Below are 17,491 nucleotides of genomic sequence, written 5' to 3' on the forward strand. Positions count from 1 at the left end.
GAGAATAGGTGGCAAGCTTCTTAGAATTTCAGAAGACACAAGATTGGGAAGAATAGCTAATTGGATGACATAAATAAGATTCAGAAGGATTTCAATGGCTTGGAGCAAGGGGCTAGAACTAACAAGATGAAGTTTAATAGGGATCAATATAGAGGTTTTTTCTCTGGCCAAGTGCCCACGTACAGGATGAGAAGGGAGGAGAAAGGCCAAGGGTTGTCGCTGACAGCAAGTTCAAAGTGGATCAGCAGAGTGACAGAACTGGCCAGATACTTCAGCCATGCGAGGGAGGGCAGAAGAAAAAGTGAATCTTCTAGAATTAAAGATAGGGTTGCTACTAGAATTCGTTCTTTAACTCAGTTGTTCAATGGGCATGTTGAACTCCTTCATGTCTTAGGCCCCTCTGTGGTAGGAGAAAGACCTGTAAAGTGGGAGTCTCAGTCTGGTGGGTGAGAGAGGCAATAAACAACTAAAATATAGTATTTATTACATTATTATTATTCAGTTCAGTTCAGTCACTCAGTTGTGTCTGACTCTTTGCGACCCCATGAACTGCAGCACGCCAGGCCTCCCTGTCCATCACCAACTCCCAGAGTCCACCCAAACCCATGTCCATCGAGTTGGTGATGCCATCCAACCATCTCATCCTCTGTTGTCCCCTTCTCCTCCTGCCCTCAATCTTTCCAAGCATCAGGGTCTTTTCAAATGAGTCAGCTCTTCACATCAGGTGGCCAAAGTATTGGAGTCTCAGCTTCAACATCAGTTCTTCCAATGAACACCCAGGACTGATCTCCTTTAGGATGGACTGGTTGGATCTCTTTGCAGTCCAAGGGACTCTCAAGAGTCTTCTCCAATGCCACAGTTCAAAAGCATCAATTCTTTGATGCTCAGCTTTCTTTATAGTCCAACTCTCACATCCATACATGACCACTGGAAAAATTATTATTACTATTACCTTTATTATTATGTTACCTTTTAAAATGGAGATGTCCTTAGAATGCCATGGGAAACACAGAAGGAGCATATAACTGAGAGTGGGGTCAAAATGGGTAAGAACAGGCTTAAAAGAGGTCAGGCTTTGACAGACCACTTGAAGGGGCAGGGAGAGTTGTCCAGGCTGGCCAGGCAGGGATGGACATTCCAGGCAAAGAGGATGGTGTGTGAAGTACACAGGACTGTAGGACTAAGATGCTCTCCTGAAGTTGGGAAGAGCAAGATGTTGACTATGGAGGAGAGAAATGAAAGGCTGGAGAGGTGGGATCCAGATTCCAGGGCCCTGTGCACTATAGGAAAGAGGTGAATTTTACACTGGAGAGGATACTGATACCAGGCGGGCAAGAGACCAGAGGGTGATGAGATAAGACTGGCACTTAGAGGCTTCTGTGTAGCAGGTGGGAAATTGTTTGAGGGGACACAAGACTAGAGGCAGGGAGACCAATTAAGTATGTAGCAGTTTGGGGAAGAGATGATGTAGGCCTGAAAGAAGACAGTATTTTGTGTGTGTGTGTGTGTGTGTGTGTGTGTGTGTGTGTGTGTGTGTGTGTCTACACAGGGAATGGATTGAAGAGATATTTAGGAAGTAGACAAAGCTGAGTGTGAGACAGGATGTGTTGCTTGAGAGAGACAGGAAGAGTCCTACATGACTCCTAGGAGTCTATCTAGTATCCTTTAATGAGATGAGGAGTTAAAAGGGAGATGGGTTTGGTGTGAGGACATAGAGCTAAGGAATTTATTTGTGAACGTTGTGTTTGAGAGGCCTGTGGAACAGTGTGGAACAGCCAGGTGTGTTCAGGAGGCATCCAGAGTTGAGAGCCAGGACCTCACAAGGACAAGAGGACCACCAAGTCAGCTTCTTGCCACTTCTGCCCTGTTTCTCTCCCAAGTCCCATGCCCTCAGAGGGTACCTTCCCAATTGCTCTCAACAGTGGATGAAGGCCAGGTACCCCCAGTATTCAATACTGAACTCAAACCACCAACTGTACTGTCAGGCAGTTGTCACCAAGGACAACCAGGCCCCCCTAAATTGTGCACCCAGGAAAGTCCTTTTCTTTTTTAAGCCGAAGAATAACAATAACATCTCTAGAGAATCAGAAGGAAAAGGGTGACAACAAGCAGATGCCATAGTTTACATCAGGTCTGTTCACAGGCTCCCTTTTCCCCTTCTCTAAAAATGGAGTCTTTCTGACAGTCTAAGAAGCATATATTTTAGCAGTTATTATAAATGCCTGAGTTGAGGCATTTAAAGGAAAACAGAAGTCAGAGCTCTGTGGAGGGAAAAAACCCAACACCTAGAAGGGAAGTTGAGGTAACATTACTGCTGCTTTGGTCCCAGCATGACAATGCTTCTTCATGCCTGACACCGAAGATATAATTTTGTGTATGACAGGTGTCCATTCTTGTCAATCATCCCTGCTGGGCAAGTGATGGGAGCAAAATCTCAGTTGGCAACAGGGGTGTTAATAATCACTACTGACTTGTAAGGAAACATTTCATAAATTTCCTCAGCAGAGTTCCTATGAGAGGGTGATTGGCAGGGACCTAGCCTCCTGGAATGTGCCTTGCATTCACGTGTGCAACTCTGTTGAAAGCTTTGATGGGAACAGATACCATCTTCTGGTGCTCAAGCCACTATAAAAGTGTTCTTTGTATTGAAAACAGGGTGATGTGAGTTGTATCTCTAGAGTAATGCAGGAGAGGAAGCAGTTCCTAGTCAAGAGGCACTAGAGAGGTGACCAGTTGCCTTTGTCCACTCTTGGTTGGCTTCACCAAAATGGCGCTATCTGTTTGTCATCCCATTTTGGCTTCTTTTTTCCTTTCACATAAGTCTGGTTTCCCCATCCAAGATTTTGCCCTGAGTTCTGGGAGGAGAAGCAGGGAGTGTGGCCTAGTGGAGGGGATGGGTGCTGGAAAATGGGTGACAGGACAAGCCAAAATTTTCCAGACTTCGTTCACTGGAACAGCATGTTGGTAAATAGATTTGGGAAAACCCCTCTCTTTACTGTAGATTCACAATGGTAAGTCTCTGAGAAGCCCTGCAGTGGCTTAAGCCCTTCTTAAATTTGTCCTAGGGGCTTCCCTGGTGGCTCAGAAGGTAAAAAAATCTGCCTGCAATGTGGGAGACCTGGGTTTGATCCCTGGGTTGGGAAGATGCCCTGGAGAAGGGAATGGCAACCCACTCTAGTATTCTTGCCTGGGGAATTCCATGGACAGAGGAGCCTGGTGGGCTACAGTCCATGGGATCACAAAGAATCAACACAAATGAGCAACCAACACTTTCACTTTTCACTTAAATTTTTCCTAGCATTTCCGAACCTCACACAATCAGAAATCTTGCTTTCATGTCTATTCACATCCCCATGAATGTGAATGGTTATTTGTCATCCATTTTAGGAAATGTTGCTAGAGATCAATAATAAGGGTTGGCTACATAGCATTGTTTTTCCCTTTTCTCTATTGGTACAACTTGGGGCCAAGCAGAAACCTTTTTCCCCCCTTGGCCTCTGTTATTTAACACATTTCTAGAATGTCTGAGTCCATTGATCTGCTCTAGTTTATAGAGTTAAGGGGGAAAATTGTATCTTAACTTAATAACTAGGAATCCCTCCTGACCTTGGGGTCATGACTATGATTACCAGATGACTGGCACTCTCCAGAACAGGGGCTAGAGATAGACAAGGTATAGGACACTGAGTCTGGCATAAGCACAGGACTGCTCCTAGAAACTAACACGTTTCCTGACATATGCTTATTTTCTTTCTCTTGTCTGCTTCCCCTAACAGTGATTTGTCAGAAAATAAAAGCCATTCTGGAGGCTTAAAGGTCCTAGAGAAGTAGGTGTTGAGTTTATAAAGAAAAGGCACAGGGGTTCCATATTGGAGGCAGTGGACTGGTGGACAGAGAGTCATTACCTGTCTTCTGTGTCTCGAGTGGGAATAGGAGATATTTCCAATCACTGCTTGGTGCCTTGGTACATCTGAAACCTTAAAGTAACCCCAGAAGTTGAGCTGACTCTCATCTTACTCTTTGCCTGTCTCCTCTCCATCTAGGAATTAAAAATTCACCATCCGCCTGCCCTTTTAGTTATTAATATTTTCTCTCCCCAAACCCCATGTTTCCATGAGCCAGGGCTGTTTGAGCAAATCCCATTTCTCTGACACCACCTAAGGGGTTCTTAACTCAATTCCCATCTCAGTTCCCATCTGTGGTAATGAGGAGATATTTTTCCCTCATACTACCAATTCTTCGACACCAGTTGGGTGTCCTACAAGCCAGCTCATTCAGTTCTGACACTCCTGGGGAATAACATCAGATGCCATGGATTAAGAGCCCAGTCCCACAAGACTGCTCCCCTTCCAGTTTTCCCAGATGTCCCTCATTCTTCTGACCAGTTGGCTCTAGGTAGAGCTCCCCACAATCCTTTCCTTGGGTTTGATTAATTTGCTAGAGTGCCTGACAAAACTCAGAGAAACATTAAAATGACTAGATTACTGGTCTATTATAAAAAGATACAACTCAGGAACAGCCACATAGAATATGCATAGGGCAAGGTATGGGGGGCAGGCTTCCCTGAATTCTCTGATCACCCACTCTCCCCAAATTTCTGCATGCTCACCAACCTGGAGGCTCTCTGAACCCTGTCCTTTTGGTTTTTATGGAGGGTTCATTACACAGTTGTGTGAAGTTGCTTCAGTTATGTCCGACTCTTTGTGACCCCATGGATCATAGCCCGCCAGGCTCATCTGTCCATGGGATTCTTCAGGCAAGAATATTGTTGTCATGCCCTCCTCCAGGGGATCTTTACAACCCAGGGATTGAACCCACATCTCTTACATCTCCTGTATTGGCAGGTAGCTTCTTTACCACTAGTGCCACCTGGGAAGCCCCCATTACACAGTCACAATTGATTATATCATTAGCCATCGGTGTGTGCATGCATGCTAAGTCACTTCAGTCATGTCTGAATCTTTGTGACCCTATGGACTGTAACTTGCCAGGATTCTGTGACCTCCAGGCAAGAATGCAGGAGTAGGTTGCCATGCTCTCCTCTAAGGGATCTTTCCAACCCAGGGATCAAATCTGCAACTCCTGTACTTAGCCATTGGTGATTGACATCAATTTCCAGTCCTTCTACCCTCCCTGAAAGGAAGGTTGAGGGGTGAGATTCAAAGTTCCAACCCTCTAATCATATGGGGATAACTGGCCCCCATCCTAGGTGAGGTCCAAAAGTCACTTTGTTAACACAACCAAAGACACCTTTGTGGTTCTCATCACTTAGGAAATACCAAGGGTGTTAGAAGTTCTGTTCCAGAAATGGGGACAAAGAACAAATACATATTTTTTATTGTAAATCACAGTATCACAAGATGCATTCAGGTAATTTTGCACCCTTCCTTTTTCTTTGTTCTTGATTCAGAATAGTTACATTAGCTTCAGTAATTACTTGTTGAGAGGTATAACCTTGCTCTTTCATTTCCTTGGTTAGCGGTGCTTTTTTGAGTGAGGGATTATTTACTCCCTTCCCATAACCTTCCTTTACAACCTTCCTTTCTCGGGGCTTCCCTGGTGACTGAGATGCCAAAGAATCTGCCTGCAGTGCAGAAGCCCCAGCCAGATCTCCTGCAGAGGACATGGCAGCCCATTCCAGTATTCTTGCCTAGAGAATTCCACAGACAGAGGAGCCTGGCGGGCTACAGTTCATGGGGGTCGCAAAGAGTCAGACCCGACTAAGTGACTAACACTTTTATTTTCATGAATTCCTTTAAAAATATGAGATATGACCAAAATAATTCAGAAGTTACTCTTTAGATGAGTTCCTGGGAGCCCATGTGTGTTTGTCTCTTTCCTCCCTCACCTAACTCTACTTCCTCTCCTAGTCTCCTAGAGTGATCGATAAGTGAGCTCTGCGCGCACTGTCAAGGGGCAGTGGCAAAGATATGGACCGAAAATAGGGCAAAGAAAGAGAAAGCAGACAAAAGGCAGAAGGGGAGAGGGGGGAGTCTTACGTGGAGAAGGCATTGTTCTGTTTCTCGCATCGGATCCCCTTGCAGTTGTTGGGCTCATCGATTGCTCTGGTCTCATAATAAAAGTAAAGCTGGTTCAATCCATTGGCAAAAGCCAGCAGTACCAGGCAGTAGATAAAGAGGAATTTGAGGATATCGAGCAACATGCGCCCCAAAGAGATCTGCAGAGGCCCTAAGTGGGAGTTGGCTGTGAACAGGGATATGAGACGCAACGAACTTAAAATGTTGGATATCGCAAAGAGAGCTTCTGCAATCAGAGTCGGGTGCCACATTTCCCATTCTTCCCTTGGACGGGAACCATTATACTGAAAGAAATAACAAGTGCACAATATGAGAGGTACAGCGAGCATTTAGAAAACTTTCCCCTCTTTCCTCCCTTCTGCACCCAAATAAAAACATCAAAGTAAGCATCAAGCATTCATTTATACAACAGGCCTCTGTGATTGGCACTACTGGTCTTTCCCACGCCCCCCCCCCCAATCAATACATGATGCTAATAACGCTCTTCCTTCCACTCCTATCCAAATATATACTCAGCGCATAGATGTAGAAACATGAATTTCAGAGCAATCATCTGGAGTAACAATCTGTGGTTTATTAACAGACATTTTCGAAGTGTGAGTTGACCAGACTGTTGGGGAGTGCCCTAGAACAGAGCCACAGGTGTGCCCAAGGTTGTGGGGCCAAAGTACTCTGCTTTCTAATGAAACTGCAAACCAGCTTTGCTTCCCAAGTCCCTGTTTTGTGCTGAGCACTATGCACAACTTGCAGTTACTGAAGGACATGGGGTAGGTTTAGCCTCCTCAGTGTGCAGTGTTCACCTTGACTTCCCTGCTGATTGAGCATCCTTAGAAGGTCATTACTCAGAGTTTTCTGCTGATAGTCTTTTCTCCCATGCAATTACAAATGGCATGTCAGCCTCCAAGGCAATGAATTTAGTGCTGCTCACCAAGTGGTGTATGGATGTATTTTATTGTTGCTTTGATAGTCGTAAATTACAAGTTGGAATGTTCCTTTAGCACAAACGATGGACCAGGGGGTTGAACGAGGAGGAGGAGCCAGGATTTCTGGGATTGGCTACCCATGTTCCAGTCTTTCCTGAGCTTTCAGCTCCTAGAACATTGGAAGTCAGCTTATGGAGAGATGGCTTCGTTGTGAGACTGAGCTCCAATTTAGCCTTTGTCACTTAAAACTGCCCCTCTTTCTCTCATTTCACCATAAAATGAGGATAATATCTACTCCTACCCACTGCACATGTCTGATTATGTACCCATATGTGAAAGTCTGTGTACTCCATAAGGAGAGATGTTATGGAAATACAAGAAATTGCTTTTTACCTTCCCCAAGACAGAAGTAGATTTTGCCTGGAATACAATCTGAAGCATATTGCTTTGAACGCTCATCTAAATATCACAATTTCTCAGGACTAAATGTAAACAACTTTCCTGAGAAAATGTTGCTTCGGGGGCCAAATTATATTGTTAGCATTTCTAAAATGTGCCTCACTTCCAACAACTGAGGAAACTGGTTTTATTAAAATCATTTGTGTGTATCCAATATTCCCCACTGTCAGAGGAGTTTGGAGAAAACTTGCCACATGTGTGCTTCTATTTCAAATAGACTTGAGATGGCCAACTGGTTTTATACACTTTTGGCCAAATCTTGTATCTCTCCATTTTTGTTTCCAAAGGAAACATTTGCTACATAGTTGTGAGAGGTGGACATTGTTATGCCTGTTTTACGAGTGGAGGAACTGAAATCCAGAGAGGCAGAGGGAGCTGCTTAAGGTCACACAGCAACTTGGTAGCGGAGCCAGGACTAAAACTCAGGCCTCTAAACACTCAGTATAGCACTATTTCTATGAAATGTTACTTCTATAATAGTTGATATCACAGTGCATTTATTAGATAGGCCTTTACTTATCTGGAGGTCTATGTGAATGATGCAGATTCTTTGTTGACAACAAAACAGACCTACATTTTAAAACTAGGGATTATCAACCGGAACATGCATAGCTCACCATTAGGGTTTTCTCACTCCACGGTCACACCCATAACCACAGGGAAGTCTACTGTCCATGAGTTTGGATTGCAGAACAGTCACAAGTGTGAAAGATGATTCTCATGGAAAATCTATGCTTTGTGTATGTATTTTTAGAAAAAAATACTATAGAATATGATAGCAGAGAGTAAACTTGGAGCTCATTTAGCATAGAGCTCAGCAAACTTTTTGTGTCAAGGACCAGATAGCATATATTTTTGGCTTTGTGGGCTATATTGGTTACTGTGGCAACTACTCAACTTTTTTCTTCTAGAACTATATATTTATTTATTTTGCTGTACCAGGTCTTAGTTATAGCACATGAGATCTAGTTCCCAGCTCAGGGATCAAACCATGGCCCCCTGTGTTGGGAGCATGGAATCTTAGCCAATGGACTGGTGGCTCAGAGGGTAAAGAATCCACCTGCAATGCAGGAGACCCAGGTTTGATCCCTGGGTTGGGAAGATCCCCTGGAGAAGGAAATGGCAACCCACTCTGGGATTCTTGCCTGGGAAATCCCATGGACAGAGGAACCTGGCGGGCTATAGTCCATGGGGTCACAAAAGAGTCAGACACAACTGAGCGACTAAGTCCCAGGGAAGTCCCTTCTAGAACTATAATAACAGACAATATGTAAACAAACAGTGGCCCTAGCTTGGCCAGCAGCCCAGTTTGCTGAGGCCTGACTGAGCACAAGTGGTTTTCAAATCAAACTGTGTTCCTTTAAGCCTGAGGGTTCAATAGAAGCATCTGGTGGTCACTGTGGAAACCAGAGAGGAGGCTAGGAAGAGTCATTTCTTAATCCAAACTCATTCTTTGAGCTCCTTAGTACATTGAAATTCTACATAAGTTTTAACTTTAAGATGTGGTTCCATGGGAAAAAATTAAAAGGTTGAAACTCATTGATCTAGTTCCATCTTATTTTTCAGAGGCAGTGTCTGAAGCTCCTAGAGGTAGAAGGATGGCCTGTGGTAATCCAGCTCATAAATATCAGAGCAGGGATTACCTTTGGGTTTCCCGACCCTTCAGAGAGTGATATTGGGAGACAAATGATTTTTCTTATATTCTCAGAGATAGAATGCTGCTTGAAAATTGGCCTCTATGCCTGTTAAAAGGGTGTGAACTCAAAAGCAGAATATGAAAAGGGTTGGCCAAACATGGGAACCCAATGGTAATAAAGATGGGGAGGTGTGTCTTCATCCAAGCATTGGCTGGAGAAAGGGTCAAAACTCAATGGGTATCAAAGTTCAGTTTAGTCTGTACATATGGAGTAAGGGAGTGCTGGGATAAATCTAGGTGGTGCTATCCTAGAAGACAAAAAGACAATTACTCTCCATTTTTAGTGTTATCTTGGGGGCACCGAGGGCTAATATTAGATATGTTTGCTTCTTTTGAGTACTTTGGTATGTGCCTTTTGCCTCTTGGTGTTGTAGCCCACGTGAGGTAGAGTGTATATATAAGTGTATATATACATATCATTGACTAATTTTTCACTCTAATAAAGGATCTTATCAAGGCCAGTTTCTGTCACAGGGTGTCATACTGCCTCAGTGCAATGATGATGTGAAATTTTTAAAAGGGCCTGGGACCAGCCCTATGTCTTTACTTCATAGAAGTTGGCTCAGCCTACTTGGTGGAGTTCATTTCAGACTGATGTGCCTGCCTGCACGAGTGAACCCGACTGCTCACTGACAATTGCTCATTGTAAATCCAGTCTGCATGTGGCATCTCCTATTTGTAAATTCTTCTTTGTTGTGAAGGGCTCCGACTTCTTGGCAAATGTCTTTTTTTGAGTTAAGTATTTGTCAGTGAGGGGCGTTTACTCAGCTTAGTGAGCTGATTTATCCTTATACTCTATGGTGAGGAAGTATCTAGCCCTTGGAAGGCTTGCCAGTGAAGGTGGACAGGGTATGTGATTAACTAATGTTGGGCATCTGTTGACACAATTTCACATCCCCAAGGGTTAATCATTTGATCATTTATTCTACACTTTCCTGTTTAAGCAGAACTCACCAGTTTCTAGATTGATAATGTATTGTCCCTCCAGTGTATAAATACCACTTCCAAAGGAAGAATTTTTTTTTGGCAAACAGTGTTACTTAGTCAGCTGAGTGCCAGAATGACATGGATTTCATCCAGGCACATTAACCAGAGATTCAAACATTTTCCTTACCAGCTTTTTCTTGTAAGGAAGTTGTAAGTATGTGTTGAACGATCACCACAAAGTATAAGCATACTCTTAAGCTTCTTTCAAAAATGTTTTAGGACTGCATTCAGTATTCACACTCCATGTAACTAACTCCCAAGGTCTTAAAATTTATGCAATATGCATATTAGAGATGTAAAAATAAACTAAGTTGTTGGCGATTTGGGGGACAGCCATATTCCCATTCTAAAACTCCTTCATGTGGGATTTCATGCCAAAAAGCATGACTGACTAGACAGTCTTGGAGATGGAGTTGTCAGCTTTTCCTCATGCGGGAGAAGTTCACTTCAGGGTAGAGACAGTGCAGCCATTCCAGTATCTAATGAGCATCAAACCTGAACTCAGAGCCTGTGACTATCCAGCGTGAGGTGCTGGACATGAAGCTATTTCTCAGGATAATGCAGGCTGTACATTATGCAGGAATAAACATCAAAGTGGGGTGTGTGTGTGTGTGTGTGTATGTGTTATCTGGATTGGTAGAGACATAGAATGGGTGATACTCAAAAAGGTGGATTCATAGCAGCTTGAACGATCATCCTGGTGATGGAAGTGATGCAGGAGGCAAAGACTATTAAAAATCTATGTCTCACACAGTGAAGTTTCTAGGGTTCTGCTACCAATCCTATGAAGAACACTTGAGGGAAGTGTGAATATTTGGCTTTGAGAAGAGACAGCTGAGCAGGGTAGGGAGAGATGAGTTCATATCTGAAGCACTTTATGGAGAAGGAACATCTTTGTTCTGTTTGACCCCATGATGAGGAAGGATTACTAATGGATGTGTCACAGGAAGAATAATATTAGAAAAATATAAAGTAGCACTTTTTAATGAAGTGACAAGAGTTGAGAGAGGCTTTTGGAAATTGAGTGAATGTCTTGTCTCTGCCTCATGCAAACATCAGTGGGCTATCTTCTTGGCGAGGATACTGTAGAGAGGATGCAAACACTGACTGAGTGGGTGGGCAGCTGCAGACCTTTTACTTCAGAGTTGAAGAAGTAAAGAATTCATTTGCAAATTGCTCCATTCTCCACTGTCTGGTTAGGTGGACACTGCTTACAAGCCACTGAAAAAAATGTCTATTTTATGGTACCTTTCCATATGGATTGACAGTCTTAACACTTGCCCCCTAAACTCTTTGTGCTCCCATAGCTAAAGCTTACTGTAAACAAATGATTAAGAAAAACAGCAAATATTCCAAGTTACCTTGACATAGGCTACAATCTTCAAGGAAATAGTTGCCAGGTAGAGTGAGTTCATTGCAAAATCCATCAGGTTCCACCAGTCATGGATGTATTCAGTAAATCCACCATCCCACATTTCCTTTATCTCCCCCCAAATGAAACCTGAAAAATGGAGGCAAAAGGTTTATTGCTTCACAGCATCAGACTAGTCATCATAGTGAAAGTGAAAGTGAAGTCGCTCAGTCGTGTCCGACTTTTTGCGACCCCGTGGACTGTAGCCCACCAGGCTCCTCCGTCCATGGGATTCTCCATGCAAGAATACTGGAATGGGTTGCCATTTCCTTCTCCAGGGGATCTTCCCAACCCAGGAATCACACCCAGGTCTCCCGCATTGCAGGCAGATGCTTTAACCTCTGAGCAGGATCCCCCAAATGAAGAAAGATGAAATCAATGAATGAATTGGGAGTCAGTGGAGCCCCTAGGGGTGGTAGTAACTTTCTTCTTTCTTTGCTATCTCACCACTCTGTCTTGAACTTGCCAAACTGGATAGACTTTACCTAAAGACGCCTGTATGTTATAGTTTTCTGGATGCTACTCGCTTTTACATTGTTACTATAGTTACTGGAATGCTGCTGCAATTTAGGGTGTCTGACTCTACGCTCTTCCCATTTTAGAGTGGGGGTTATTTAATCAATGAATTAATTAAGTATCATAAGGGATTTGACTTAGAGCATACCTGAATGGTCTAGTGGTTTTCCCTACTTTCTTCAATTTAAGTCTGAATGTGGCAATAAGGAGTTCATGATCTGAGCCACAGTCAGCTCCTGGTCTTGTTTTTGCTGACTGTATAGAGCTTGTCCATCTTTGGCTGCAAAGAATATAATCAATCTGATTTCGGTGTTAACCATTTGGTGATGTCCATGTGTAGAGTCTTCTCTTGTGTTGTTGGAAGATGGTGTATGCTATGACCAGTGTGTTCTCTTGGCAAAACTCTATTAGCCTTTGCCCTGCTTCATTCCGTATTCCATGGCCAAAGTTGCCTGTTACTCCAGCTGTTTATTGACTTCTACTTTTGCATTCCAGTCCCCTATAATGAAAAGGACATCTTTCTTGGGTGTTAGTTCTAAAAGGTCTTGTAGGTCTTCATAGAACCGTTCAACTTCAGCTTCTTCAGTGTTACTGGTTGGGGCATAGACTTGGATTACTGTGATATTGAATGGTTTGCCTTGGAAACGAACAAAGATTATTCTATCGTTTTTGAGATTGCATCCAAGTACTGCATTTCAGACTCTTTTGTCGACCATGATGGCTACTCCATTTCTTCTAAGGGATTCCTGCCCACAGTAGCAGATACAACGGTCATCTGAGTTAAATTCACCCATTCCAGTCCATTTTAGTTCGCTGATTCCTAGAATGTTGACGTTCACTCTTGCCATCTCTTGTTTGACCACTTCCAATTTGCCTTGATTCATGGACCTAACATTCCAGGTTCCTATGCAGTAATGCTCTTTACAGCATTGGACCTTGCTTCTATTACCAGTCACATCCACAACTGGGTATTGTTTTTGCTTTGGCTCCATCCCTTCATTCTTTTTGGAGTTATTTCTCCTCTGATCTCCAGTAGCATATTGGGCACCTACCGACCTGGGGAGTTCCTCTTTCAGTATCCTATCATTTTGCCTTTTCATACTGTTCATGGGGTTCTCTAGGCAAGAATACTGAAGTGGTTTGCAATTCCCTTCTCCAGTGGACCAATACAGCGGAAGTGAGAAACAGATTTAAGGGACTAGATCTGATAGAGTGCCTGATGAACTATGGACGGAGGTTCTTGACATTGTATAGGAGACAGGGATCAAGACCATCTCCATGGAAAAGAAATGCAAAAAAGCAAAATGGCTGTCTGGGGAGGCCTTACAAATAGCTGTGAAAAGAAGAGAAGTGAAAGCAAAGGAGAAAAGGAAAGATATATGCATCTGAATGCAGAGTTCCAAAGAATAGCAAGGAGAGATAAGAAAGCCTTCCTCAGCGATCAATACAAAGAAATAGAGGAAAACAACAGAATGGGAAAGACTAGAGATCTCTTCAAGAAAATTAGAGATACCAAGGGAACATTTCATGCAAAGATAGGCTCGATAAAGGACAGAAATGGTATGAATCTAACAGAAGCAGAAGATATTAAGAAAAGGTGGCAAGAATACACAGAAGAACTGTACAAAAAAGATCTTTATGACCAAGATAATCACGATGGTGTGATCACTTACCTAGAGCCAGACATCCTGGAATGTGAAGTCAAGTGGGCCTTAGAAAGCATCACTACGAACAAAGCTAGTGGAGCTGATGGAATTCCAGTTGAGCTATTTCAAATCCTGAAAGATGATGCCATGAATGTGCTGCACTTAATATGCCAGCAACTTTGGAAAACTCAGCAGTGGCCACAGGACTGGAAAAGGTCAGTTTTCCTTCCAGTCCCAAAGAAAGGCAATGCCAAAGAATGCTCAAACTACCACACAATTGCACTCATCTTACACGCTAGTAAAGTAATGCTCAAAATTCTCCAAGCCAGGCTTCAGCAATATGTGAACCTTGAACTTTCTGATGTTCAAGCTGGTTTTAGAAAAGGCAGAGGAACAAGAGATCAAATTGCCAACATCTGCTGGATCATGGAAAAAGCAAGAGATTTCCAGAAAAACATCTATTTCTGCTTTATTGACTATGCCAACGCCTTTGACTGTGTGGATCACAATAAACTGTGGAAAATTCTGAAAGACATGGGAATACCAGACTACCTGACCTGCCTCTTGAGAAACCTATATGCAGGTCAGGAAACAACAGTTAGAAATGGACATGGAACAATAGACTGGTTCCAAATAGGAAAAGGAGTACGTCAAGGCTGTATATTGTCACCCTGCTTATTTAACTTATACGCAGAGTACATCATGAGAAATGATGGGCTGGATGAAGAACAAGCTGGAATCAAGATTGCTGGGAGAAATATTAATAACCTCAGATATGCAGATGACACCACCCTTATGGCAGAAAGTGAAGAGGAACTAAAAAGCCTCTTGATGAAAGTGAAAGTGGAGAGTGAATAAGTTGGCTTAAAGCTCAACATTCAGAAAACTAAAATCATGACATCTGATCCCACCACTTCATGGGAAATAGATGGGGAAACAGTGGCTGACTTTATTTTTTGGGGCTCCAAAATCACTGCAGATGGTGATTGTAGCCATGAAATTAAAAGATGCTTACTCCTTGGAAGGAAAGTTATGACCAACCTTGATAGCATATTCAAAAGCAGAGACATTACTTTGCCAACAAAGGTCCATGTAGTCAAGGCTATGGTTTTTCCAGTGGTCATGTATGGATGTGAGAGTTGGACTGTGAAGAAAGCTGAGTGCTGAAGAATTCATGCTTTTGAGCTGTGGTGTTTGAGAAGACTCTTGAGAGTCCCTTGGACTGCAAGGAGATCCAACCAGTCCTTTCTAAAGGAGATCAGTCCTGGGTGTTCTTTGGAAGGACTGATGCTGAAGCTGAAACTCCAATACTTTGGCCACCTCATGAGAAGAGGTTACTCATTGGAAAAGACTGATGCTGGGAGGGATTGGGGGCAGGAGGAAAAGGGGACAACAGAGGATGATATGGCTGGATAGCATCACCAACTCGATGGATGTGAGTTTGAGTGAACTCCGTGAGTTGGTGAAGGACAGGGAGGCCTGGCGTGCTGTGATTCATGGGGTTGCAAAGAGTTGGACATGACTGAGCGACTGAACTGAACTAAGTATCAGTATTATCCCATATAGTCCTTAGTTTCCACTACATATGTCTTATAGGGAAAACTTGTCAATGAGTTTTGAGGTATGCAAGGAGGCCATGGTCCAAAGCACTGGATGTTGGCTCTGAAGCTAGGCAATTGGTATCAGAATCATTTAGAATCCTCCTTTCTCTTCTCTCCTCTCATTGTGTGTGTGTTTCACGGAATTCTGCCTGATGACATATTAATAGATGTTTCTTTAGCTTTGGTATGTTGAAAGCAGTAAAAGGAGTGACTGTGGTCTAAGGTAGTACGTCTCGACTTTATTTATTTTTTTTATTTACTTATTTTTAATTTAAATATATTTAATTGGAGGCTAATAGAGAAGACTCTGATGCTGGGAGGGATTGGGGGCAGGAGGAGAAGGGCACGGCAGAGGATGAGATGGCTGGATGGCATCACTGACTCGATGGAGGTGAGTCTCAGTGAACTCCGGGAGTTGGTGATGGACAGGGAGACCTGGCGTGCTGCGATTCATGGGGTCGCAAAGAGTCGGACACGACTGAGCGACTGAACTGAACTGAACTGAACTGAATTACTTTACAATATTGTATTGGTTTTGCCATACATCAACATGAATCCGCCACGGATGTACACGTGTTCCCAATCCTGAAGCCCCCTCCCACCTCCCTCTCCATACCATCCCTCTGGGTCATTCCAGTGCACCAGCCCCAAGCATCCTGTATCCTGCCTCAAACCTGGACTGTCGATTCGTTTCTTGTATGATATTATACATGTTTCAATGCCATTCTTCCAAATCATCTCACTGTCTCCCTCTCCCACAGAGTCCAAAAGACTGTTCTATACATCTGTGTCTCTTTTGCTGTCTCGCATACAGGGTTATCGTTACCATCTTTCTAAATTCCATATATATGTGTTAGTATACTGTATTGGTGTTTTTCTTTCTGGCTTCATCTCAGACTTTAAAACAGCAGTCCCCAAACTTTTTGGCAACAGGGACCAGTTTTGTGGAAGACAATTTTTCCACGGACCAGGATGGCAGTGGGGTGGGGTGAGAGATGGTTTTGGGATGGTTCAAGTGCATTACATTTATTGTGTACTTGATTTGTATTATTTATTACATCAGTTCCATCTCAGATCATCAGGCATTAGATCCTATAAGTTGGGGACCCCTGCTTTAAAATACATGCAAATTACATGGGGATTATGTAGGTTCTGATTTCACAGACCCTAAGTGAGACTCGCAAATCTGTATGTCTAACAAGTTGATGCTAACATTGCTGGTTTGGGGACCTCAGTTTAAGTATCAAGGACCTGGAGGGTGGTGATGCACTGGAGGGTCCAATGCAATGTAATTATGCCTGGAGACTTCTGGTTAAGGCTGCTTTTTTAGCATGAATTGTGTGAATTTCCTAGGTTTCCCTCCTGGTTGTGAAATCAGTATCCAAATAGGATGTGGACCCTGGATAATAAGTACAGGGATCATTTAGCATAGTCATAGGAAAACAGCAGATTTTGGTGGCATCCCCTCAACCTCAGTGATGGGAAAGAAGGCATCAAATAGACTGTTCAGCACTTGCCCTGCCCAGCCTACCTGAGCCTGTCCTGACTAACACTTGGCTTTCCCTCTAAACCCACTGACAGACAACTTCCTTGTCATTGACGAAGTTAGGTTAGTTGAAACAAGCCCTGGGTACACTGCCAATCTCATGGCAAACCCTGTGACAGCAAGTGACCCAGGCCCAGGGGGAGAAGGAACCACATTTCTGAGATTCCCAACAATTATCCCACCGCACAGAGGGAAGGTGCCTTATTTCAGGGCCAGTCCAACTGCCAATTCCAGTAGTTTCTTTAGACAAGATCAGCAGGCAGTCTGGCCATAGCTTCTGGTCCCTGTGACTCACCGAGAACCCAAGGCAGTATCATCCACTCCACAACAGTCGGGGGAGGTCCTTGTACATGGAGGTCTGTCCTGACGATGTGCTGAGAAGCCAGGAGAAGCATGAAGAGGAAGGTCAGATATGACGCTGTGTGGCAGATAAACTTGATGAAGGGTTTCTTGATGAACAGCCCAAGGTTGCTCCTGGGTGAGATGAGATAAGCAATAGACAGCATGGGAAACAGGAACCCAATGGTCATGCACGTCAGAAGCTTGACGACCCAGTGTTTCCGCCGCCATCCAGGGAAGCCGTCGTACCACAGAGTGGCAAGCAACTGTTGGCAATTGGGCTGGGCCACAAACTGGGAAAAGAAGAGAACAAGTCAGGCATCTGGGAT

The 17,491-nt window shown here is 43.5% G+C and overlaps 1 protein-coding gene across 1 annotated transcript in view; it reads right to left on the reverse strand.

The window, feature by feature from the left end:
- The window catches only part of TRPC5 (transient receptor potential cation channel subfamily C member 5), a 177,003-nt gene that overhangs the window by 40,940 nt on the left and 118,572 nt on the right, over positions 1–17,491 (reverse strand). Inside the window, exons 3-5 of the mRNA XM_055564307.1 lie at positions 17,119–17,455; positions 11,465–11,604; positions 6,000–6,322 (exon numbers count right to left, since the gene is read on the reverse strand). Coding sequence (XP_055420282.1) covers positions 6,000–6,322; positions 11,465–11,604; positions 17,119–17,455 — 800 coding nt within the window. The remainder of the gene's footprint in view (positions 1–5,999; positions 6,323–11,464; positions 11,605–17,118; positions 17,456–17,491) is intronic.

This window comes from Bubalus kerabau, chromosome X, assembly GCF_029407905.1.
Source record: "Bubalus kerabau isolate K-KA32 ecotype Philippines breed swamp buffalo chromosome X, PCC_UOA_SB_1v2, whole genome shotgun sequence".
NCBI classification, from domain to species: Eukaryota; Metazoa; Chordata; class Mammalia; order Artiodactyla; family Bovidae; genus Bubalus; species Bubalus kerabau.